At 54.4% G+C, this 17823-nt stretch overlaps 10 protein-coding genes across 10 annotated transcripts; 4 read left to right on the top strand and 6 right to left on the bottom strand.

Annotated features, from left to right (window-relative positions):
• Positions 1-205: 205 nt before the first annotated feature.
• WHR41_02290 (uncharacterized protein) lies at positions 206-1585 on the top strand (the record flags this gene model as incomplete). Its single annotated transcript, XM_069370896.1, has 1 exon — positions 206-1585. One exon carries the CDS (start codon positions 206-208, stop codon positions 1583-1585), a length of 1380 nt encoding a protein of 459 aa, XP_069232394.1.
• A 404-nt stretch (positions 1586-1989) lies between these two features.
• On the bottom strand, positions 1990-3120 carry WHR41_02289 (uncharacterized protein; the record flags this gene model as incomplete). The annotated part of the gene is made up of 1 exon (XM_069370895.1): positions 1990-3120. One exon carries the CDS (start codon positions 3118-3120, stop codon positions 1990-1992), a length of 1131 nt encoding a protein of 376 aa, XP_069232179.1.
• A 578-nt stretch (positions 3121-3698) lies between these two features.
• On the bottom strand, positions 3699-4440 carry PMP3 (Plasma membrane proteolipid 3). Its single transcript, XM_069370894.1, has 3 exons — positions 4342-4440; positions 4134-4243; positions 3699-4066 (listed from the first exon to the last, which is right to left on the bottom strand). The coding sequence occupies exons 1-3, from the start codon at positions 4356-4358 to the stop codon at positions 4020-4022; spliced, it is 174 nt and encodes a 57-aa protein (XP_069232178.1). The 5' UTR covers positions 4359-4440; the 3' UTR covers positions 3699-4019.
• A 918-nt stretch (positions 4441-5358) lies between these two features.
• WHR41_02287 (uncharacterized protein) lies at positions 5359-7862 on the bottom strand (the record flags this gene model as incomplete). The annotated part of the gene is made up of 6 exons (XM_069370893.1): positions 5359-5736; positions 5792-6937; positions 7020-7499; positions 7550-7646; positions 7716-7744; positions 7810-7862. 6 exons carry the CDS (start codon positions 7860-7862, stop codon positions 5559-5561), a joined length of 1983 nt encoding a protein of 660 aa, XP_069232171.1. The 3' UTR covers positions 5359-5558.
• Positions 7863-8330: 468 nt separating this feature from the next.
• On the bottom strand, positions 8331-9415 carry WHR41_02286 (uncharacterized protein). The gene is made up of 2 exons (XM_069370892.1): positions 9117-9415; positions 8331-9053 (listed from the first exon to the last, which is right to left on the bottom strand). The coding sequence occupies exons 1-2, from the start codon at positions 9303-9305 to the stop codon at positions 8397-8399; spliced, it is 846 nt and encodes a 281-aa protein (XP_069232170.1). The 5' UTR covers positions 9306-9415; the 3' UTR covers positions 8331-8396.
• Positions 9416-9544: 129 nt separating this feature from the next.
• On the top strand, positions 9545-11023 carry WHR41_02285 (uncharacterized protein). The gene is made up of 3 exons (XM_069370891.1): positions 9545-9739; positions 9796-10563; positions 10617-11023. The coding sequence occupies exons 1-3, from the start codon at positions 9686-9688 to the stop codon at positions 10944-10946; spliced, it is 1152 nt and encodes a 383-aa protein (XP_069232173.1). The 5' UTR covers positions 9545-9685; the 3' UTR covers positions 10947-11023.
• Positions 11024-11943: 920 nt separating this feature from the next.
• Positions 11944-13008, top strand: WHR41_02284 (uncharacterized protein; the record flags this gene model as incomplete). Its single annotated transcript, XM_069370890.1, has 1 exon — positions 11944-13008. The coding sequence occupies one exon, from the start codon at positions 11944-11946 to the stop codon at positions 13006-13008; it is 1065 nt and encodes a 354-aa protein (XP_069232172.1).
• A 281-nt stretch (positions 13009-13289) lies between these two features.
• Positions 13290-14840, bottom strand: WHR41_02283 (uncharacterized protein; the record flags this gene model as incomplete). The annotated part of the gene is made up of 1 exon (XM_069370889.1): positions 13290-14840. The coding sequence occupies one exon, from the start codon at positions 14838-14840 to the stop codon at positions 13290-13292; it is 1551 nt and encodes a 516-aa protein (XP_069232175.1).
• A 707-nt stretch (positions 14841-15547) lies between these two features.
• WHR41_02282 (uncharacterized protein) lies at positions 15548-16673 on the top strand. Its single transcript, XM_069370888.1, has 2 exons — positions 15548-15729; positions 15789-16673. Exons 1-2 carry the CDS (start codon positions 15573-15575, stop codon positions 15941-15943), a joined length of 312 nt encoding a protein of 103 aa, XP_069232174.1. The 5' UTR covers positions 15548-15572; the 3' UTR covers positions 15944-16673.
• On the bottom strand, positions 15994-17381 carry WHR41_02281 (uncharacterized protein). Its single transcript, XM_069370887.1, has 3 exons — positions 16383-17381; positions 16169-16323; positions 15994-16112 (listed from the first exon to the last, which is right to left on the bottom strand). The coding sequence occupies exons 1-3, from the start codon at positions 17194-17196 to the stop codon at positions 16083-16085; spliced, it is 999 nt and encodes a 332-aa protein (XP_069232177.1). The 5' UTR covers positions 17197-17381; the 3' UTR covers positions 15994-16082.
• Between the last annotated feature and the right edge of the window lie 442 nt (positions 17382-17823).

Here is a 17823-nt window from a genome sequence, read left to right as displayed (position 1 = left end):
TGTAGCCGCGGCCAGAAAAAGTTCCCGCTGCAGGCGTTGGCGTTGGTGATCGGAGGCGGCCTTGCAGGGTCGATGTGGAGCTTATCGTGCGCCGGATCTAGCCGTGCGCTTAATTCTCACGCTAATTCTCGAAGGCTCGTTGTTGCGCCCAAAATTTCCAGCCGACCTTCTGGAGTTCGATACACCACAAAGGTACATCGGAAACATGGTTAAGAAAAGAGTCAAGAAGCGTACTCACCTCGGCGCTCCCGGTCGTCCGCCTGCGCCGGGCAGCGCGCCCGTCAAGCCTGGCAAGCCCGGCGACAGGAATCCCAAATCTATGGTTATCCGCATTGGTGCCTCGGACGTTGGACCTTCGGTATCCCAACTTGTGAAAGATGTACGATCAATGATGGAGCCGGCCACAGCCTCGAGGCTCAAGGAGCGACGAAGCAACAAACTGCGCGACTACGTTTCCATGGCTGGACCGCTCGGAGTTTCTCACCTTCTTCTGTTCAGCCGCAGCGATAGCGGCAATGTGCAATTGCGCCTGGCCGTGACCCCGAGAGGACCGACGCTTTGCTTCAGAGTGGAGAAGTACAGTTTATGCAAGGACGTGCACAAGAGCATGAAGAGACCCAAGAGCGGAGGTACCGAGCACCTGACGTCGCCGCTGCTCGTCATGAATAACTTCAGCTCGGCGCAAGGCGAAACGGAGGAGACGAAAGACAAGAAGAACATCCCAAAACACTTGGAGAGCTTGACCACAACCGTTTTTCAGTCCCTGTTCCCACCCATAAACCCAACAGCCACGCCTCTGAAGTCTATCAAGCGTGTCATGCTCCTGGACCGTTCGCCAGCCGACGCAAACACCGAGAACCCCAGCTACGTGCTCAATCTCAGACATTTCGCCATCGAAACACGAACCGCAAAATCCGTTCCTAAGGCTCTGCGAAAACTTGACGCAGCCGAAAAGCTGCAGCACCAAGGCAGCAAGCGTAACCGCGGTGGACTGCCCAACTTGGGCAAACTCGACGACGTTGCAGACTACCTTCTTGACCCGCATGGGGAGGATGGATTCACAACTGGCAGTGACAGCGAGCCCGAGACGGATGCTGAAGTTGAGATTCTGGAGGAGGACACGAGGCGCGTGATGAACAAATCGCAGCAAAAGAAACGCCAAGAAGACTTGAGCGACCGTCGGGATCCCACCAGGAAGGTCGAGCGCCGGGGTATCAAGATGCACGAGCTGGGTCCTAGGATGCGCCTACGATTGACTAAGGTCGAGGAGGGTCTGTGTACAGGCAAAGTCATGTGGCACGAGTACATCCACAAGTCGAAGGAAGAGCTGAAGGAGATGGATCGTGTGCACGCACAGAGAAGACAGGAGAAGGAGAGGAGGAAAGCGGAACAGAAAGCGAACATCGAGAAGAAGAAGGCTGAGAGGCGGGCCAAGGGTCAGCCTGAGGAAGAGGAGGGAGATGACGATGAGATTGTTGGAGAAGCGTATGATTCAGATGAGGATCAGTGGGAGGATGACGATATGGAGGACGTCGGGTCGGGCGCGGAAGATGAGGACGAGGAGATGGAAGACGACGAAGAGTGATTGTACAAATACCCATTCGAAAGGTTATCCAAGAAGAAACCGATGCATGCGATTGACTTCCAGGAGCTTCGTCAAAATTTGGTCAACGTCGCGTAAGACCTCGATCGGCTCATTTACAGAAAGGAATCTTCCTATCGTCTAGGCTGCGGTTCTTACGAGATCACAGAAGGCGGTCTTCAGCAGTTGCACTAGGGGGTGCCAGTCATCAGCAGCCACAGCGGATTCGCACCGGAACTCGCGTAGCTTGTCGAATATCGCACCAAGCAGATAGAAATAATGTGACGAAGGGAGGCAGTCAATGCCTTGTATCATGCCGGCCGATAACAATCTCGGATCCAGTGAGTTTTGAGTTTTCCGTCGGTCATAGTGTTCAGAGCACCACCAACCTGAGTGGCATTCACCACTCACTCCTCGCGCCTCAAAGCCAGAATATCAGCCAGTCTGACTTCATTCTTGCCTCCCCAGCCTGCGACACCATCTTGAACAGCCGGCCTAGCCTTAACATACCAACCCCACGTACGCCCGTCCAGCTCCTCCAAGCTTAGCGTCTGAGACCACGATTCATACAGCAGCTCAACCGCGCGCAGCAGCATGCCCAGGTTACGTTCTTTCTCAGCGGCTTTCGAGCCCGTCGATTGTTTCTTAGCCGAGCCGGCGTCTTTCGGCGGCGGGTTGTCGAACGACTTCATGAGGTACATGCGCGCAGCCTGCGGTGTATGGATGGGCATGTTGGTCGTGCTGGCGCTCTGGGCTTTGGCGAGCGGCGGCGGTTCCGTTCTGGATCTTTTAAGCGCTTCCAGATCCAGGCCCCAAAGCGGTGGACTCTCTTCGACCGGCTGCTCGCCTTCTTCATTCGTCTCAGTCCGGGCCCTTTGGCTATCCTTGCCATCCTCCCATTCGTAGCCCCACCGCTTCAGAACCCTTAACTCCTTACCCATAATCGTCACCGAAGCCTGCCCCAATCCCATTCCCAACTCCTCTGCACTCTCACCACTCTCAATTCCCAACGAGACCGCTCTCGCCCGACTCGTGACGCTCACATAAGCCTGCGCCAAACTCAACCTGCTCGACAACGGCTGCTCCGGCATGGAGAACTTCAGCAGCACGACGACAAAAGCCAGCACGAGCGGTGCTCGATTCGTGAAGAGCACCACATCCTTAAGCTCCTCTGCCTCCAGCTCACAGCGCGGAAGCGCAAGCGAGGCCTCGATCTCAGCGGGCGTCTGCTCTTCCTTCAGAGAAAAGACGCTGCGTTCGCTCCGCTTCTTCTTCGGTGAGGACGCTGTGGCGGCACCATCGTCGCCAGCCGCGCGCTTTTTCGAGACTCGTTTCGCTGCGTTGTGCACTTGCTTAGAGAGCTTTTCGTCTGAGAAGATCTGTTTGATAGCTTCGGGCTTGGCTTTGGCGATCGAGTCGATGGTGTTGAGTTGCGCTGCCTGGAGGGCCTTGACGTGGCTCAAGGCGGTTGCGAGGGGGATCTTGGCGTCTTGGGTTAGGAAGCGGAGGAGAGTTTGCAGGTCTGTTGCTGCGCTCATTTTTGCGGTTGGCGAGGGTGGTAACGGGTTTGGTTACTTCTATGGATCATCAGAGGCGGATTGTGGTCATTGTAGCTACGTCTGAAGCTTTCAGGACGCCACAATTGCCACAGACCAGACCTACTTTGCCGTTCACTTCGATGGTCGCAGTTGAAAAATGGCCATTTAATTTTCCATCATTGCAGAGAAGACGCTTTGAAGTACTGCAACATTGCTTTCCGGGGCAAAGACAGCGATGTACGTCCGTCATTCAGTATTGTACCGCGGTGCGGGCGGATTCCGCTCTTCATGATTGCCCAAGGATGGAGGATTGTACCTTTGGGACTCTAACATCCTTCGTTCCTAATCTCTCGGCGCCGCGGGTTTTCGAGACAACATGGACCTGGCGGCTCTGGGAGTCTATACAAGTACTGCTGTTGCGGCACAACCGCGCGGGTCTTGTCATACCTTTCCCCAGATCGCAACATCTTCCCATGTCCTCTACGGAGACAGGTGACGCTTCCGCTACCATTATGGACCAGGCATCTGCGGTGGAACATGGCAAAATGCACAAATCATTTAGGCTTAACAAGAACAACTTGATTGGAAGGAGCAACGGAACCGTTGTTTAGGATAGATTGTAGTACAAAGACATTACTACGCATTCAATTAGAAACCTAAAGCTCGCTATCAAAGCTGAGCCACGTCAAAGATACATTGACGCTCCCTTTGCGCTCGAAAACCAAGTGCACAGGAAGAAGAGTTGGACAAAACACCTCCGTCTACCAACTCGACTCTCCAACTCGTAATTCCATGTCGCGGCGGCGAAAAGCTCAAAGCATCAAGCGTGCTCTCGTGTTTGTTTGGGGTATCGTGTTCAGTGTTCTCGTAGGGTCGGTGCAGACCGCGGGTGATCAAGTCTAGTACTTCAGGATGATGTACAGGGCGTGAATGATGCCAGGGATGTCTGGTGGGAGGGAGTGTCAGCAGTGCTTACTGGAGCACCGGTCGAACGCGTGTCGAGGTGAACTTACAACCAAGGATGGTCAGGAGCAGGTTGATGAGGAGGTCGGCGCCGCAGCCACGCTCAAGGAAGACACCAAGAGGCGGGAGCACGACGGCGCAAATGATCTTGATAATGTCGCTGCGCAAGGTGTTAGCATTTGTTGTTGTCGGAATGGGTGTTGCCGGCGGCTTCCGAAACGAAGTGCGAATCGTTGGCGGCGAATGAGGTAGACATACGATCCGGTGAAAGGCATTTTGGCGGTTTGTTTTTTTTCTGTTCTGTGAAGATGTACTGAGGAGATGGTACGATGATGGTGTGAATTGAGAGGAGTAGCAGGTGCGAGAGAGAGATCGGGCGGGCAATTATAAGAAGCTCTTGAGCACGGGGCTGGCAAGCGCGCCGTCATACGTCACTCACCACCGCAAACTTGAACTGTGCTTGGGGACGCGACAGACCACCGAAGCTCAGACCCCTCGCATCAGCCTTGCGCCGCGGGACCCGGCCGCATCCAAGCGCTGGGCAACGGCGTGTCGCAGGGCTGGCGGTGAGTGGCGACTGTTATTCGCTGTTTGTACGCGTCCTGCTATTCTGGCCCGCTTGGCTTGACCAGTTGTGCCGGATGCCGAGTGCGTCGCTGGCATGTTTGTGCAGTCGCCTGTCAGTTGCTGTTTGCGCCACTTTGGCTTACGCATCGTGAGGCCGGGGAAGGTCTGTGAGTGGGCGCTGGGGATGATCAACAGGGCTGGACTCTGAAGACGATGTGGCTGAGTTGACTTAACGCCACTGCTGGTCACTTCCCACGACCACCTGACCATCGGCGTGCTATCTGGCCTCTTGATTTTGGCAGATATGCCTAGACCCCAGAGAAGATCACCGTCATAACCTTTGGCACATCGCTCACACTTGTTTCATCGCCAGTCCTTCGTGGCGTTGTCGGTGTGGCGGGGTTATCTCCAGGTTGCCTTGACTGGCTCCGTCTTCATTATTGCCGTGCGAGTTTACTAGTCAGAACGGCACGGTCAAAATAGCCTCGCGTACTCGGGGAAAGCGTCCGCCCAAGTCACTTCGACCGAGTCAAGCGTAGGCCGCTCGAGAAACAGCCTGTGACGCTCTGCATCAGCGATCTCAATGGACCAGTACTTAATTGCGGTACTCGGAGGACATGAATGAGATGTGAAGCGATTTTAATACTGCTCATCGCACTGGACGACTGACCATTTGAGTATGGAAGCCGACTTTTGGTTTGAGGCAGATCTCATGTGCAGTCAAGATACAATTATTAAGCTTAATCACGCCAGGTCCCACCTCACTCGTCGGAACCCGCTTAGGTGCGTCCAACACGCGACACATTGTGTCGCTCTCATCACAGAAGCACGCAAGCCACGCGAGCGATATCCAATATCAAAGCTTCTACACATGAGAACTTGCACCAATCATACCGACCACATGACCCTCACAGCCGTGTGGTTTCCAAGCCTTGCCAGCCCCAGCTCGTCTTGAGGTTTTCTTGCACCGTCCCTGTCATCCAAGCATGCTTGCGATCGCAAGTGACCAGAATATTGAGCACAGCCTCTTGCTCTCTGCGCTGCGTGAACTTGTCGCCCGCAATCACGATCGCCATGGCGGCGTAGCTGAGGATATACGTCAGTGAGCTGTCAGCGACTAGCCATGAAGAGGGCCACTCACTTGAAATTCGGCGGCGAGCTGGGGTTACTCATGCAAATTCCGCACAGAATGCGAACATAATGTAGAATCTCTGCGTCCGCAGCCTTCAACGCCGTGGCACGCTGCGGGCCCAACCTGGGGATGCGCGGATTGTGCGCGACTAGGAGAATTTTCGCGAGATAGTAGTGCTGCAGGCCCGTCACGACGTCGTCTGCGACATAAAGCAACTCAGGGAAGACGTTATGCTCGCCTGGCGGCTGCTCGTACACGGGCAGGAAAGATGCCGGCTTGCTATTGAACCACTGCGCCGCGCAGTCGGCCAGGAAAGTGTAGGTTGACTGTGGATGATCGTGTTCACCAAAGCAGTAGCGGATGATGTCGGCAGCGAGGACGACCATGCGGCAGGCCCAGATGTCGTCTGTGGCCGCCTCGAAGGATCGGTCGATATTGCAGTGTTCCAGCGCTGGAATTATGGAGCGCTGATTGACGAAAGCGACGTAAATCTCTTGCCGAAGGCCCACCCAGAACGCTGCTTGGCGTAGGCCGCCTGTGATTGTGGCGCGTTCTTGGGCCGTGATGAAGGCATGGGCGCCGAAGAGGTGGCTCTCTTGGTCTGCGGGCTGTTGGCCTGACAGAGGGACTTCGATTTCCTCGACATGACGTAGTATGATAGTCGACGCGAGGAGGTTTTCATCTTGGAGAGCGGAGCTGTCGTCAAGCATCGGTATGAGGTGTTGCAGACACTCCTGGATATACTTGTTCGAGATCAGATGGTCATACTCGCCGATACGACTCAGGTGTCTCGCAGACAACGCAAAAATGGCGTTCAATAACGGAGGACATATGGCAGCGCGCTGAGGCACCACTCGTCGGAAGTGCTGAAGGGGATCTGTAAGGTCAAAACTCCTGGCCAAATGCTCGACGAAGTAGCGTAAAAGCCTCGCTTCTTCCTTATCTTTCAACGGCCAGACTGGTGTCTCCAGATAGATCCTTGAGAAGGAGTCTGATACTGCGGCGAAAGCGGCCCCTGGATTGTTCGACAAAGAAGCCTGAAGCCCTGCAAATGAGGGATCCGATGCTGCGTTCTGTGGCCCAATGTCGAGATTCGAATCGATACCTGAGGGAGTCCATCCCGAGTGTGAAGAGCTGTCCCAGAAATTCGGAGGCCTGGTTACTAATGTCAGAGCGGCCTTACTCGGACGTGTGCTTCATTCGAAGACAGAACAGCGCGTAAGGATAATGTACTCACGAGTGTTGGACGGCGTTGGGGCTACCACTTGACATGGATCCAGGGAACGACTCGGTATAGGAGACATATCCAGTCGTGGTGAGCCGCCGTCGTTTCTCTGGCGCCGCAATTTCATGAAATCTGCCATCGTCTGCGCTGAAGAAGTTGCGTGGAGACTCTGTTGGCGCAGAACCGGACGGTGTTGCGGCGAGAGGCACGATCTGATTTGAAGGGGAAAGCTTTGACGAGCCCTCCCCAGATGGTCTTCCGTGCGCCGTCACCGGAGTACGTCGGGCTTGTGACTGTGATGATGGCGATGGTCGCCTTGGAGCTTTCTCAGGCCCGTAGGCGATGACATCGATGAAGTCTCGGTCATATAAGCTGTTGAGCTCCGGAGTTTCGTCCAGGAACGTAAGATTCCTGTCTGTCCGAACCCATGGCTGGCTTTCGCTGAAATCGTACTCCGTTTTAGCTAGGCCTGAACCTTTCAGATTGGCAACACTAGCTCGAATCAGCAATGTATAGTTAGGATACCAATCGCATCGGCTCACCTAGGGTTGCTGCCATGCTTAAACCGGATATTGTAACCCCGTACGCATTCAATACCAGCCTTGTGGCATCTCGTGCATCCCGGCTTACGGTCGTCACCTATGGAGGCATGTCATCAGCAACCCACTCATTCCGGGATCATCACCACGGAAACATTGGTTTACTTACACTTGAGATGCCTCAATCTACAGTTCTGGCTATACAGGCAGTCAGCACCCAAAGGAGAAACAATGATCCATTAGCGCCGGAAAAACGTTCTTACCAGCCCGTCCTGGTTCTCGGAGCGGCGGCGCCGGCCTCAGAAACAGCTGCCATCACGTCTCTCGCTAAAGCAGGCGATACCGAGTGCGAAAGAGCAATGGCTTGCGAGGGTGGGCCAAACGTGCTAGGTCATCGGAAATGTATGCCCGCTCGTCGGTCTTTGGCAGGTCGCACGCGGGCTCTGAGCAGGCCAATGCCAGCCGGCTACTCCAGGCTCTCACGCATGCGGTACTTTTGGCCGACGGGCTCGGAGCGCCTCATGGAGCTACGGCTCGTGAGTTTCCCCGCTCTTGGGGTCGTGGAGTCTAGGGTTTGCGTCAGTATTGGGCCGAGGAGGGCGAGCCCTAACCTCTCAAGCGCACGTGCCATGCTTCTGGAAGCAAGATGCGAACCTTGTGTCACTCTTGACACGTAGGGATTGATTGGTTGAGGTGAAGGCTATCTGGAAGAGACAGGGGAGTGTGCGATGTCCCATGCATTGAGGCGAAAACTTATGAGGAGTCATCACGATGCTTTGGCAAATTTACATGGCTCCAAAGTACCATTGTGGCATCTAACATTGAACAAAGGAGGTATCAGATGAGCTATCTACCTGCCCATCCATCCGCCGTCAACAGTGAGCACCTCACCGCTGACATATCCGCTTGCCCTACTGGCGAGGTATACCACGCTGCCCTTGAAGTCGTCCGGACTGCCCCACCTACCCGCCGGAATACGAGACAAGATGCTTTCCGCACGCTTCTCGTCGTTGATCAGCGCCGTATTCATTTCCGTCGCGATGTAGCCAGGCGCAATGGCATTGACACAAATGCCCTTGGCTGCCCACTCGTTGCTAAGCGCCTTGGTCAGTTGCGCAACACCGCCCTTGCTCGCCGCGTATGCCGGAACGGTCAAGCCGCCCTGGAAGCTCAGCAGAGACGCAACGTTGATGATTGAGCCACGGCGGCCATGGGCGTCGGGCTCGCGAGAGAGCATATGTGCCCCAACCTCGCGGCAGAGCGTAAATACCGTGCTGAGGTTGACTTGCAAAACCTCATTCCAGTCATTATCCGGGAATTGGTGCGAGGGATGGCGGCGCTGGATTCCGCCGCAGTTGAGCAGAACATCGATCTTTTGGCCATCTTTCAGAATCTGAGGTACGAGAGCGGCCACGGATGATTGCGATGCGAGGTCGGCGGTGTATATGGTGGCTTTACGGCCGAGGGCCTCAATTGCTTGCTTGGTGGACTGGTTGGACTCGTCGCGCTGGATAGAGGATGGCGGTTAGCTTCAGCGTTGATGAAAAGGTGATGGTGGCTGAATGTGTACCTGAACAAGCATAACATCGGCCCCAGACTCTGCCATTGCTATTGCCATAGCTTGGCCAATCCCTCTCGTGCCGCCGGTCACCAGTGCCGTCTTGCCCTCCAAGCTAAAGAGCTGCTGAATAGATGAAGACATAGTGCCAGATTGGGTCGTGAGATGCTGGTTGACTTGCTCTGCCCGCTCACTGGCCATAAAATGTAGCGATTTGAGGTAACAGAGTGTTCAGAGAAGATCAGTGTGAGGCGTGAAGAGAAGGCTATAGAGCGGTGGGTTCGACGGAGAAAATGTAGTGTTTGTTGGCAAGATGTTTGGAGGGGCGTGGTGACGATTCTCCCACTTTCAAACGCCGACGCGCGGGAATCGGCGACTCAATCATGCGACTGTTTTCTTGGGCTCACGACCTAATACTCGACTCACCCCTCATGCTTTTCTTTGCAGTCTTCAACTTCTCATATTGCATTGAGCATTTTCTCTTCACTCACATATCTTAAAAGGCATACGTCTTCGCCAAGCCCTCTCTCAGCTGAGAGTCTGGCCACACTCACAAACGCCGAAGTACGACGACACGCATCATGTCTACACAAGTTCAAGCCTCTGTTCTCCACGGAGCGAAAGATCTTCGCACAGTAAGCACAGCTTGTTTGTCTTAAGTCTCTCAATAGTTGCCTGACATTCTCCCCAGGAAACACGTCCGCTCTCAGCCCCCGAATCAGACGAGCTCCAGATCCGCATCGCCTCCACAGGTCTCTGCGGCAGCGACCTGCACTATTACACACACCACCGCAACGGCGATATCCTTGTCCGCGAGCCTCTATCTCTTGGTCACGAGTCTGCTGGCGTGGTGGCCGCAGTCGGCTCTAACGTGTCTGGCTTCAAAGCCGGTGACAAAGTTGCCCTTGAGGTTGGGCTGCCGTGCGGGTCATGTGCTCGTTGTAATGAGGGTCGGTACAACATTTGCAAAGAGTTGAAGTTCAGAAGTAGTGGCAAGAGCTTCCCCCACTTCCAGGGCACGCTACAAGAGCGAATTAATCACCCAGCCAAATGGTGCTACAAGCTGCCCGACGAGGTGGGCCTGGACGTTGGTGCACTGCTTGAGCCGCTTGGTGTTGCTCTGCACGCCTTCAGGCGTAGCTTGATGCCAAAGAACGCTACCGTGGTCGTCTACGGCGCTGGTGCTGTAGGCTTGCTATGTGCAGCTGTGGCCAAGGTCAAGGGTGCTGGTAAGGTCATCATTGCCGACATTGATCAAGGACGTCTGGATTTTGCTGTTCAGAATGGCTTTGCTCATGCGAGCTATCTTGTACCAATGAAGCGAGGCAAGGATATGGACGAGAACCTTGCAATTGCCAAGGAGACTGCTGCGGCAATTGGGAAGGTGGAGAACGTCGGTGAAGTCGATGTTGTGTTCGAGTGTACTGGCGTACCTTCTTGCGTTCAAGCTGGCATCTTCGTAAGTTGATTCCATTGCGGCAGCAGGTCTGATAAGGCTAATCTGGCGAACAGTCAACGAAACCTGGTGGCCGCATCATGCTTGTGGGTATGGGCCACCCAATCCAGACTATCCCCCTCGGCGCTGCAGCTCTGCGAGAAGTCGACATCGTCGGCGTCTTCAGGTACGCGAACACATACGCTGAGAGCATTGAGATCGTCCAGGCGAGTCTCAAGAATCCCGACAGCCCTGCTTTCAGCAAGCTAGTGACCCATCGGTTCAAGGGCTTGGATGAGGCTGTCAAAGCATTCGAAATGGCGGGTAAGACGAAAGACGCCGACGGGAACTTGGTTCTGAAGGTTGTGATTGATAGTCTGGGTGATGCAAGCTCGCCGAAGTTGTAAAGTACTTTAGATAATTGGCTTTCGGGGCGTGAGCACCTTGATGATACATACTAAATATTCCATGCCGTTAACGACTAGTGTTGCACACGCACCTTCCGCTTTGCATCTAGCATCTAAGGTGTTGCGTCCTGTTGATAGGACGCGAACACGTGAACATACATTGACCTCCCAAGATTGTGGGACCCCAATGCTCTGCGACATCATCACGTAACATGTTGCTTTGAGTCTCAGGCAGATTTATAGCTTATACAAGCAACTATGATCTCAAAGCATGCAAGTGAGACATTTTATTGCGTTCATAATCAAGATGGCATGCTTTAGGAGACGGTTGACGAAAGGAAATAGAAAGGCGGATGACATGGATGAGCAGGCGCTGCTTGTCAGGTTATTTGACTGGATATCCGAAATGGACTCCAGCTCAGCAAGCATGCTGTTCCGTAACAGTTTTGCACCACCAAATGATCTTGTTACATGATCTTGTGAAGTTTCCAACACACCCAGCAGGCGGGAAAACAAAAAGTCCTCCAACGCGGAAATCGAATCCCGAGGTTTGTAGGCCCTGATTGGTGATCAGAGATCTTGCAAACGGCAGGTGCGGCGACAATTGCCTTCGATTTCCCCAGTCTCTCCGCAAACCCTAAGATCGACATGGTCTCTGCCTGTCTTGAACGTGCTGTGGGGGAGCGTAGAGAACGAGAGACACGGTAGGGATCCATCCTCGTGCCTTACGCTGTTCAACATCTTGACCATTGTCCGACTGCCTCCTTGGAAGGCAGGTGAGATAGCAAAATAGAAAAAGGCCAGTCGTTCGCCCTTCTCATCTGTCTCATTGCAAACCCCATTACCTTACCTGCATCCAAACCTACAGCTCGCCTAATTGCAGACACCGCTGTTTCGCGTTGATCGTCTTCTTTCGTCGTATCTCTTCTTCGAGCGTCTCATTGACCACTGCATACTTCCCACTCGTCCCCTTCTCCAGACCCCAGACAAAACAAGCATGGTTCGCAAGCTCCAAGTCGCTGTCTCTGGCCTCGGCCGAATGGGCGCCCGTCACGCTCGCCACTTCTTGGAGAAGACTCCTCGTGCTGAGCTGGTTGCTGTCTGCGACCCGGACCCCAATGCTCGTGCCTGGGCCCAAGCCAACCTGGCTCCATATGGCACCAAGATCTACGAAGACTTCGACGAGATGCTGAAGCACCCCGGCCTCGAGGCAGTATGCGTCGCAGGCATCACCACTCAGCATGCCCCTCAAACCATCCGTGCCATTGAGGCAGACAAGCACGTGCTATGCGAGAAACCCCTGAGCACCGACATTGCCACTTGCGAAGCTGTCGTCGAGGCCGCCAATAAGAAACCACACCTTAAGGTCCTCTGTGGTTTCTCTCGCCGCTTCGACGCCAGCTACCGTGCCGCTTTCGAGCGTTCGGACAACGGTGGCATCGGCCGTCCGACTATCCTGCGCTCGCAAACCTGCGACAAATTCCGTGACGACGACTACTTCGTACACTATGCGGCGCACTCGGGCGGCGTATTTGTCGATGCTACTGTGCATGACATTGATCTTGCACTCTGGTTCTTTGGCGCTGATAGCATCGTCAAGAGCATCAGCGCCGTCGGCGTCAACGCACGCTACCCAGGCCTGGCTCAACACCAGGACGTCGATAACGGCGTTGGAGTCGTCGAATTCTGGGGCGGGCGCGTAGCTTACTTCTTCGCCTCTCGCATGATGGCCGCCGGCCAACATGACGTGACCGAGATCATCGGCACGCACGGCAAGCTCACCGTCAACCAGAACGCGGCCAACGATCTGGTCGAGCACCACGAGCCTAACGGCATTAGGCGTGAGATTGCCCAAACGTACTACGACCGCTTTGGGCCTGCTTTCGTTACCGAGAGCAACGAGTTCACTGAGTGCGTGCTGGACGACAAGAAGCTGCCTTTCAAGCTTAGCGGTGCTGTGTCTGCTGTCAAGATTGGCGCGGCTTTGCAAGAGGCTCTGCGGACAGGCACCAAGATCGAGTTCAATGAGATTGGCGAGAGGATCAACAAGGCTAAGCTTTAGATGCGCAAAGAATCGAGCATGAGCCAATAGACTATCATCACTGTTCTTGCCGAGGTCTACGCTGCCTTAAGTTTCTAGCAATAGAACGTTCACAAATGCAAAATGGCCCCAAACGTCTATAGTATCATAGCGAGTAATGGATAGAGAATCGAGAGATTTTTTGGAGAAGAATTCGATTTCCTTGTTTTGGCCATTTAAGCTCACAATTGCCAAATTGCACCTCGCCCCCACATAGAAGTGCAACACCAGAAAGACTCAACAACATGTTCCCGACCCTGTCATTACGCAGAAACAATTACTCCGCCTCTACAAGCGGTTCCCGCAGCCACAGCGCCCATCCTCACCCAACCCCCATGATCACAGACCGCAAACTCACTCCCCCCGCTCATACATAGAATCGAGCCGTCCGTATCGCAGTCTCCGTCAGGCCTCGCACGCACGTATCTATCGTCGCGGTGCATGCCCTGCGGAGCATGATTCTGCTGGGCGTACTGCCAGGTCGAAGACGAATACGCTACCAGCTGTGGGAGACACTCCATACCGTCCGCGACGCGGCGCGGCGCTGTATAGATCCAGGCGCCGGCAGAGTTGTAGTCGCATGTATACCACTCTGTCGCAGAGGTGCAGATGAAGCTTCCTGGCACGCAGGGGAGGTACGATTGGATGTTGGCGGCGTTGGCGTAGGGTGGGCGGCCATTGGCTGGGGGCTCCGGGATGACGGTGTAAGTCGTGACGACTGTCGTTCTCGTCGGGGAGGCGGTTGAGATAGTGTGAAAGCCGGTTCGGGGACTGGTCTGCCCTTGTCCGATGCAGGCCCAAGTGCAAGTACCGATAACACGGCAGTCGTAGCCTGGGGCGCATGGGCATGCGGCTGATGTCCCTGTGCAGGCAGAAGGTGGCACAGAGGTGGTATAGACAGGTTGCTTCGTAGTTTCGCTGGGGTAGATTGTCATAGTGATCGTTTCTGGGCAGTCTATGAACACAGTGGTTGTCGACGGCATCAAGTCCATCTCCATTGCTGCAAAGCGCCCCAAGGCCGGTGGAGAAGATGTACTTGGTGGATACTCATCTGCCACGACGGACGACGACTCTGTTTCGTCAGGAAATGGTGCGGGCATTACTCCAGCGGAAGTATCATCGGCGGTGTTGTAGCTCGTGTAGGGATCCGTTGAAGAAGGGCTTGTGCTGATGGTTCTAATCGTGACTGTGTCGCAGTCCCCCGGTGATGGCGTGCTAGAACTATTCATACCGTCGCCGTACTCCACGTCCGGCCCTGGGCTTGGGTACACGACGTCCTCTCCCTCAATAGTCACGCAGGTGTTGATGCTCTGGAGGTTCGCTTTCCAGATGCCAGGCAAACTATCGATACTGTCGAATGATGTTGTCTGCCTTCTTTGTCGGCTTGCGTAACTGGATATTACTTGGGTAACGGCGCACTGCATGTAGAACTCTCGGTTTCCGATTTTGTTCTGCCAGCTCCACGCCAGAAGCGCCTCACCACTAGGCGCATATAAAGGTATTGTGAAGTCGTATGTCGATTTCTCCAGACACCCGCCAATCACACTCTTGATGACGCGGAATGTTTCTCCGTGATCGTATGATAGTGATATCTGACAGGATCCACCACCGTGGGTCGCCGAGCCGCCCAGCGTGATATTGTACGTTGAACCAGCGGCATATATAGCGGTGGGCATCTGGTTGGGATCATGTTGGTAGCCTTTGCATGGGTAATTTGATCCACTCATACTGAGTGGCGTGGTTATGCTGTAGTCGATGAGGTTTTCGGGCGTTGATGGGTTCAACTTGGAGCGCAAGGGATAGGGCCATGTCATTTGTATGTGACAAGAGACTACTGGCAAAGTGACGAAGATTGCGTAAAGCGCCGATGCGCTTGAGATCGTTCTTCTTGACATCATGATAATATGTGTGTATAGCGGTATCGACAGCAAGTCGATTCAATGAATCATGTCCCAACGAGAAAGAGAGAACAGAGAGGCAATATACTTGCAGAGATGGCGTGCGTACCTTCACAGCCACTACTCACCATCATTTTGTATCTCTGAAGGCTGGATACATGAATCGCTACGCCAGGCATGCGATGTCCGTAGAAAAGTTGGCTTGGTACGAGGCAAGCGAGCATTCTTCGCGCGAAGCACGCGTCGAGGCGCGCACGTCGCATTCCAGAGGATGCATGCTCTTCAGCAGAGTGCTCCATTTGACTTGGAAGAACCTCCGTCCCTGCAATTATCCCATACCGCGACCGTGAGTGAAAGTTGAAGTCCGCGCGGGATCCATGGGCGGCCACACTGTCGACCAAACCACGATCGCTGTTACCGGATCAATGACCGAGTCCCTTTGATTGAATGGCTGCGCCCGGCATCTTGTCGACCTTCACTAAGGATGTTCGAGGAGGCTGACTTGGAATCTTGACGTCTGATGATTGTCACGTCACCAAAAGGGAGAAGTTCCAATCTGAGTGACGCCAGCGGCAAATCCCGCGCGCCGTCATGAAACGCGTCGAACGCGCGACACGTCTTCTATCGCAATCACCACCACAACCAGACATGGCGCCCTCCAGCGATGCAGAGAAAGAAGAGCGACTGAAAGCTGCTCTGTGGTACAGTGTTGGCCAGACCATCGACTCCATCTCCTTGACCAAAGACATCAACGCCACCCCTCACTTCATCGGCGCACTGAGCGAGACATTGTGGCAGCAAATAGGTACGAACGAGGATCGTGTGACCATTTTGCCCCGGAATTTGATACTTACTGAGAATCAGAAAATGTGAGCCATGATCTCGAGGCCTTTGCGAAGCATGCTGGACGGTCCACGATTAATACTTCGGACGTTCTACTACTCGCCCGCAAGAACGAGGGCTTAGAGGACGTTCTCAAGCAGGAAGCCAAAGCTGTGAAAGCTCGCGAGAAGACATGAGATGATTACGCGAGAAACTTGCACCTGCAACTAGGAGACGGCCCGCATGGTCAATGAATCATTGATGCATTCGTTACAATGTCGCTGTACATGGTCTATGGGACGTCCGGGTTCAAACGCTTTTCAAGTCACATCAAGCCTACTGCTTGTCGGGGAAGCCCAGGTTGACCTAAGAGAGCGTTAGCCATACCGAAGTGGAACAGGCAGACAACGGAGATTGCTTACGCCAAAAGCAGGGTAGACGAAGCGCGTCAGGCCCTTGGTCTTGTGGATATCGTTCAGTGCTTCAATATCGGAGGAGTCGAGCGGCACCACCTTGAGGTTCTCTGCGATTCTTGTGGCGGTGACGGACTTGGGAAGCGGTGTGATACCGCGGGCGACTGAAAGTCGTGGGATCAGCATTGGCCTTCGTGAAAATGACAGGGCAATCAAGAATTACCTTGGTAGCTGATCAGGACGGTGCCGGGACCAACGTTGTGCTTCTCGGCAACCTTCTTCACGCCCTCCTCCTGGAACAGAGGGCTGCCACTGCTCCCAAGCGGGCTGTATGCCTGGACCTGGATACCCTTGGACTGGCAGAAATCCACAATCTCTTGCTGGGGCAGGTACGGGTGGTTCTCGATCTGGTTGGCAGCGGGCACGGTGATGTTGGGTTCCTTGAGCAGCTTCTCCAGATACGGAACACTGAAATTTGATACGCCAATGGCCTTGGTCTTGCCCGTCTTCAGAACTTCTTCCATTTTCTTGTACGTGTCGATGTATGACCACTCAGTGTCGAGGTCTCGGGAGCCGTCTTCATGCTTAGGAAACAGAGGGTGGTTGCCGTTCGGGTTCATTGGCACAGGCCAGTGCATGAGCCACAGATCGATGTATTCCAGGCCCAGCCTCTCCAGCGTCTCGTTCAAACATTTGATCGGGTCTCTGTGGAAGGTACACCACAACTTCGAGGTCACAAAGACATCCTCGCGCTTGACACCAGACTCGAAGGCCTTCTTCAAGCCCTCGCCGACTTCTTTTTCGTTTCCGTACACGTAAGCAGCATCAATGTGAGTGTAGCCACTCTTGAGAGCGTGCTCAACGGCAGCTGCAACCTCTCCAGGGCCTGATTGCCATGTACCAAGGCCGACGGCGGGGATGGATGCGCCAGTGTTGAGCTTGAAGTGAGTGTTGACGGACATGTTTGCGTCTCCTTCCGGGTTCTTGATGTGTTCGGGTGTTCTTGCGAGCATGAAATTGGCAAGGGAGGGGTTCATAACTGTTTTTCCTTGGATTGCTCGGCCTATCAAATGCCGAACGCGCAATTATTTGAGCGTGTGACTACGCAGAACGCACAGTTTCGTTGACGGTGATGCAGCAACAGCCCTAAACCCAAGCGCTAAACGTGGGGGGCTCGGTGTTTGATTTCGTGGGGTCGTCGGCGACCGGGGTGAGATTGTGACGAGCGCTATGGCGTGAGAACATGATCACGTGACAGGGTGGATGTCGCCTTGTCCGACGAACAGCAAGCAAAGACCAAAGCCTATTGGAATGTTCTGCAGCCTGGAGGGTCGAAACACAAGGCCTGCCACCTTACGCCTCTCGTCACATCGGAGGGCCTCCCACGTGGCTTTCACTTACACTCCCTTCGGTAGGCCTGCCGAGCTAGCGGCCTCCGAGCTGACCTCGTATCGCTCGGGGCCAAGGCGCTAGGAAAAACCTGTCGGAGAAACCTTGCGCCTAGCTTGCCCGGTAAACGACGGCTCGGGGGCTGAGTCTGAGCAGGAGAGGCAAGTCTGTCCGCAACACCTGCAAAGTCAGCCGCCGCATGATGCAAGCGATCGGCGGCGCGCAGCAACTTTGCTTCCGGCCTACCGCAAGGAGAAGTCAGGTGGGGTCGTTGA

The sequence above is a fragment of the Cladosporium halotolerans genome, assembly GCF_011745625.1.
Source record: "Cladosporium halotolerans strain TM138-S3 chromosome Unknown Sca5, whole genome shotgun sequence".
Lineage (NCBI taxonomy): Eukaryota > Fungi > Ascomycota > Dothideomycetes > Cladosporiales > Cladosporiaceae > Cladosporium > Cladosporium halotolerans.
This window is presented reverse-complemented; position numbering and strand designations above follow the sequence as displayed.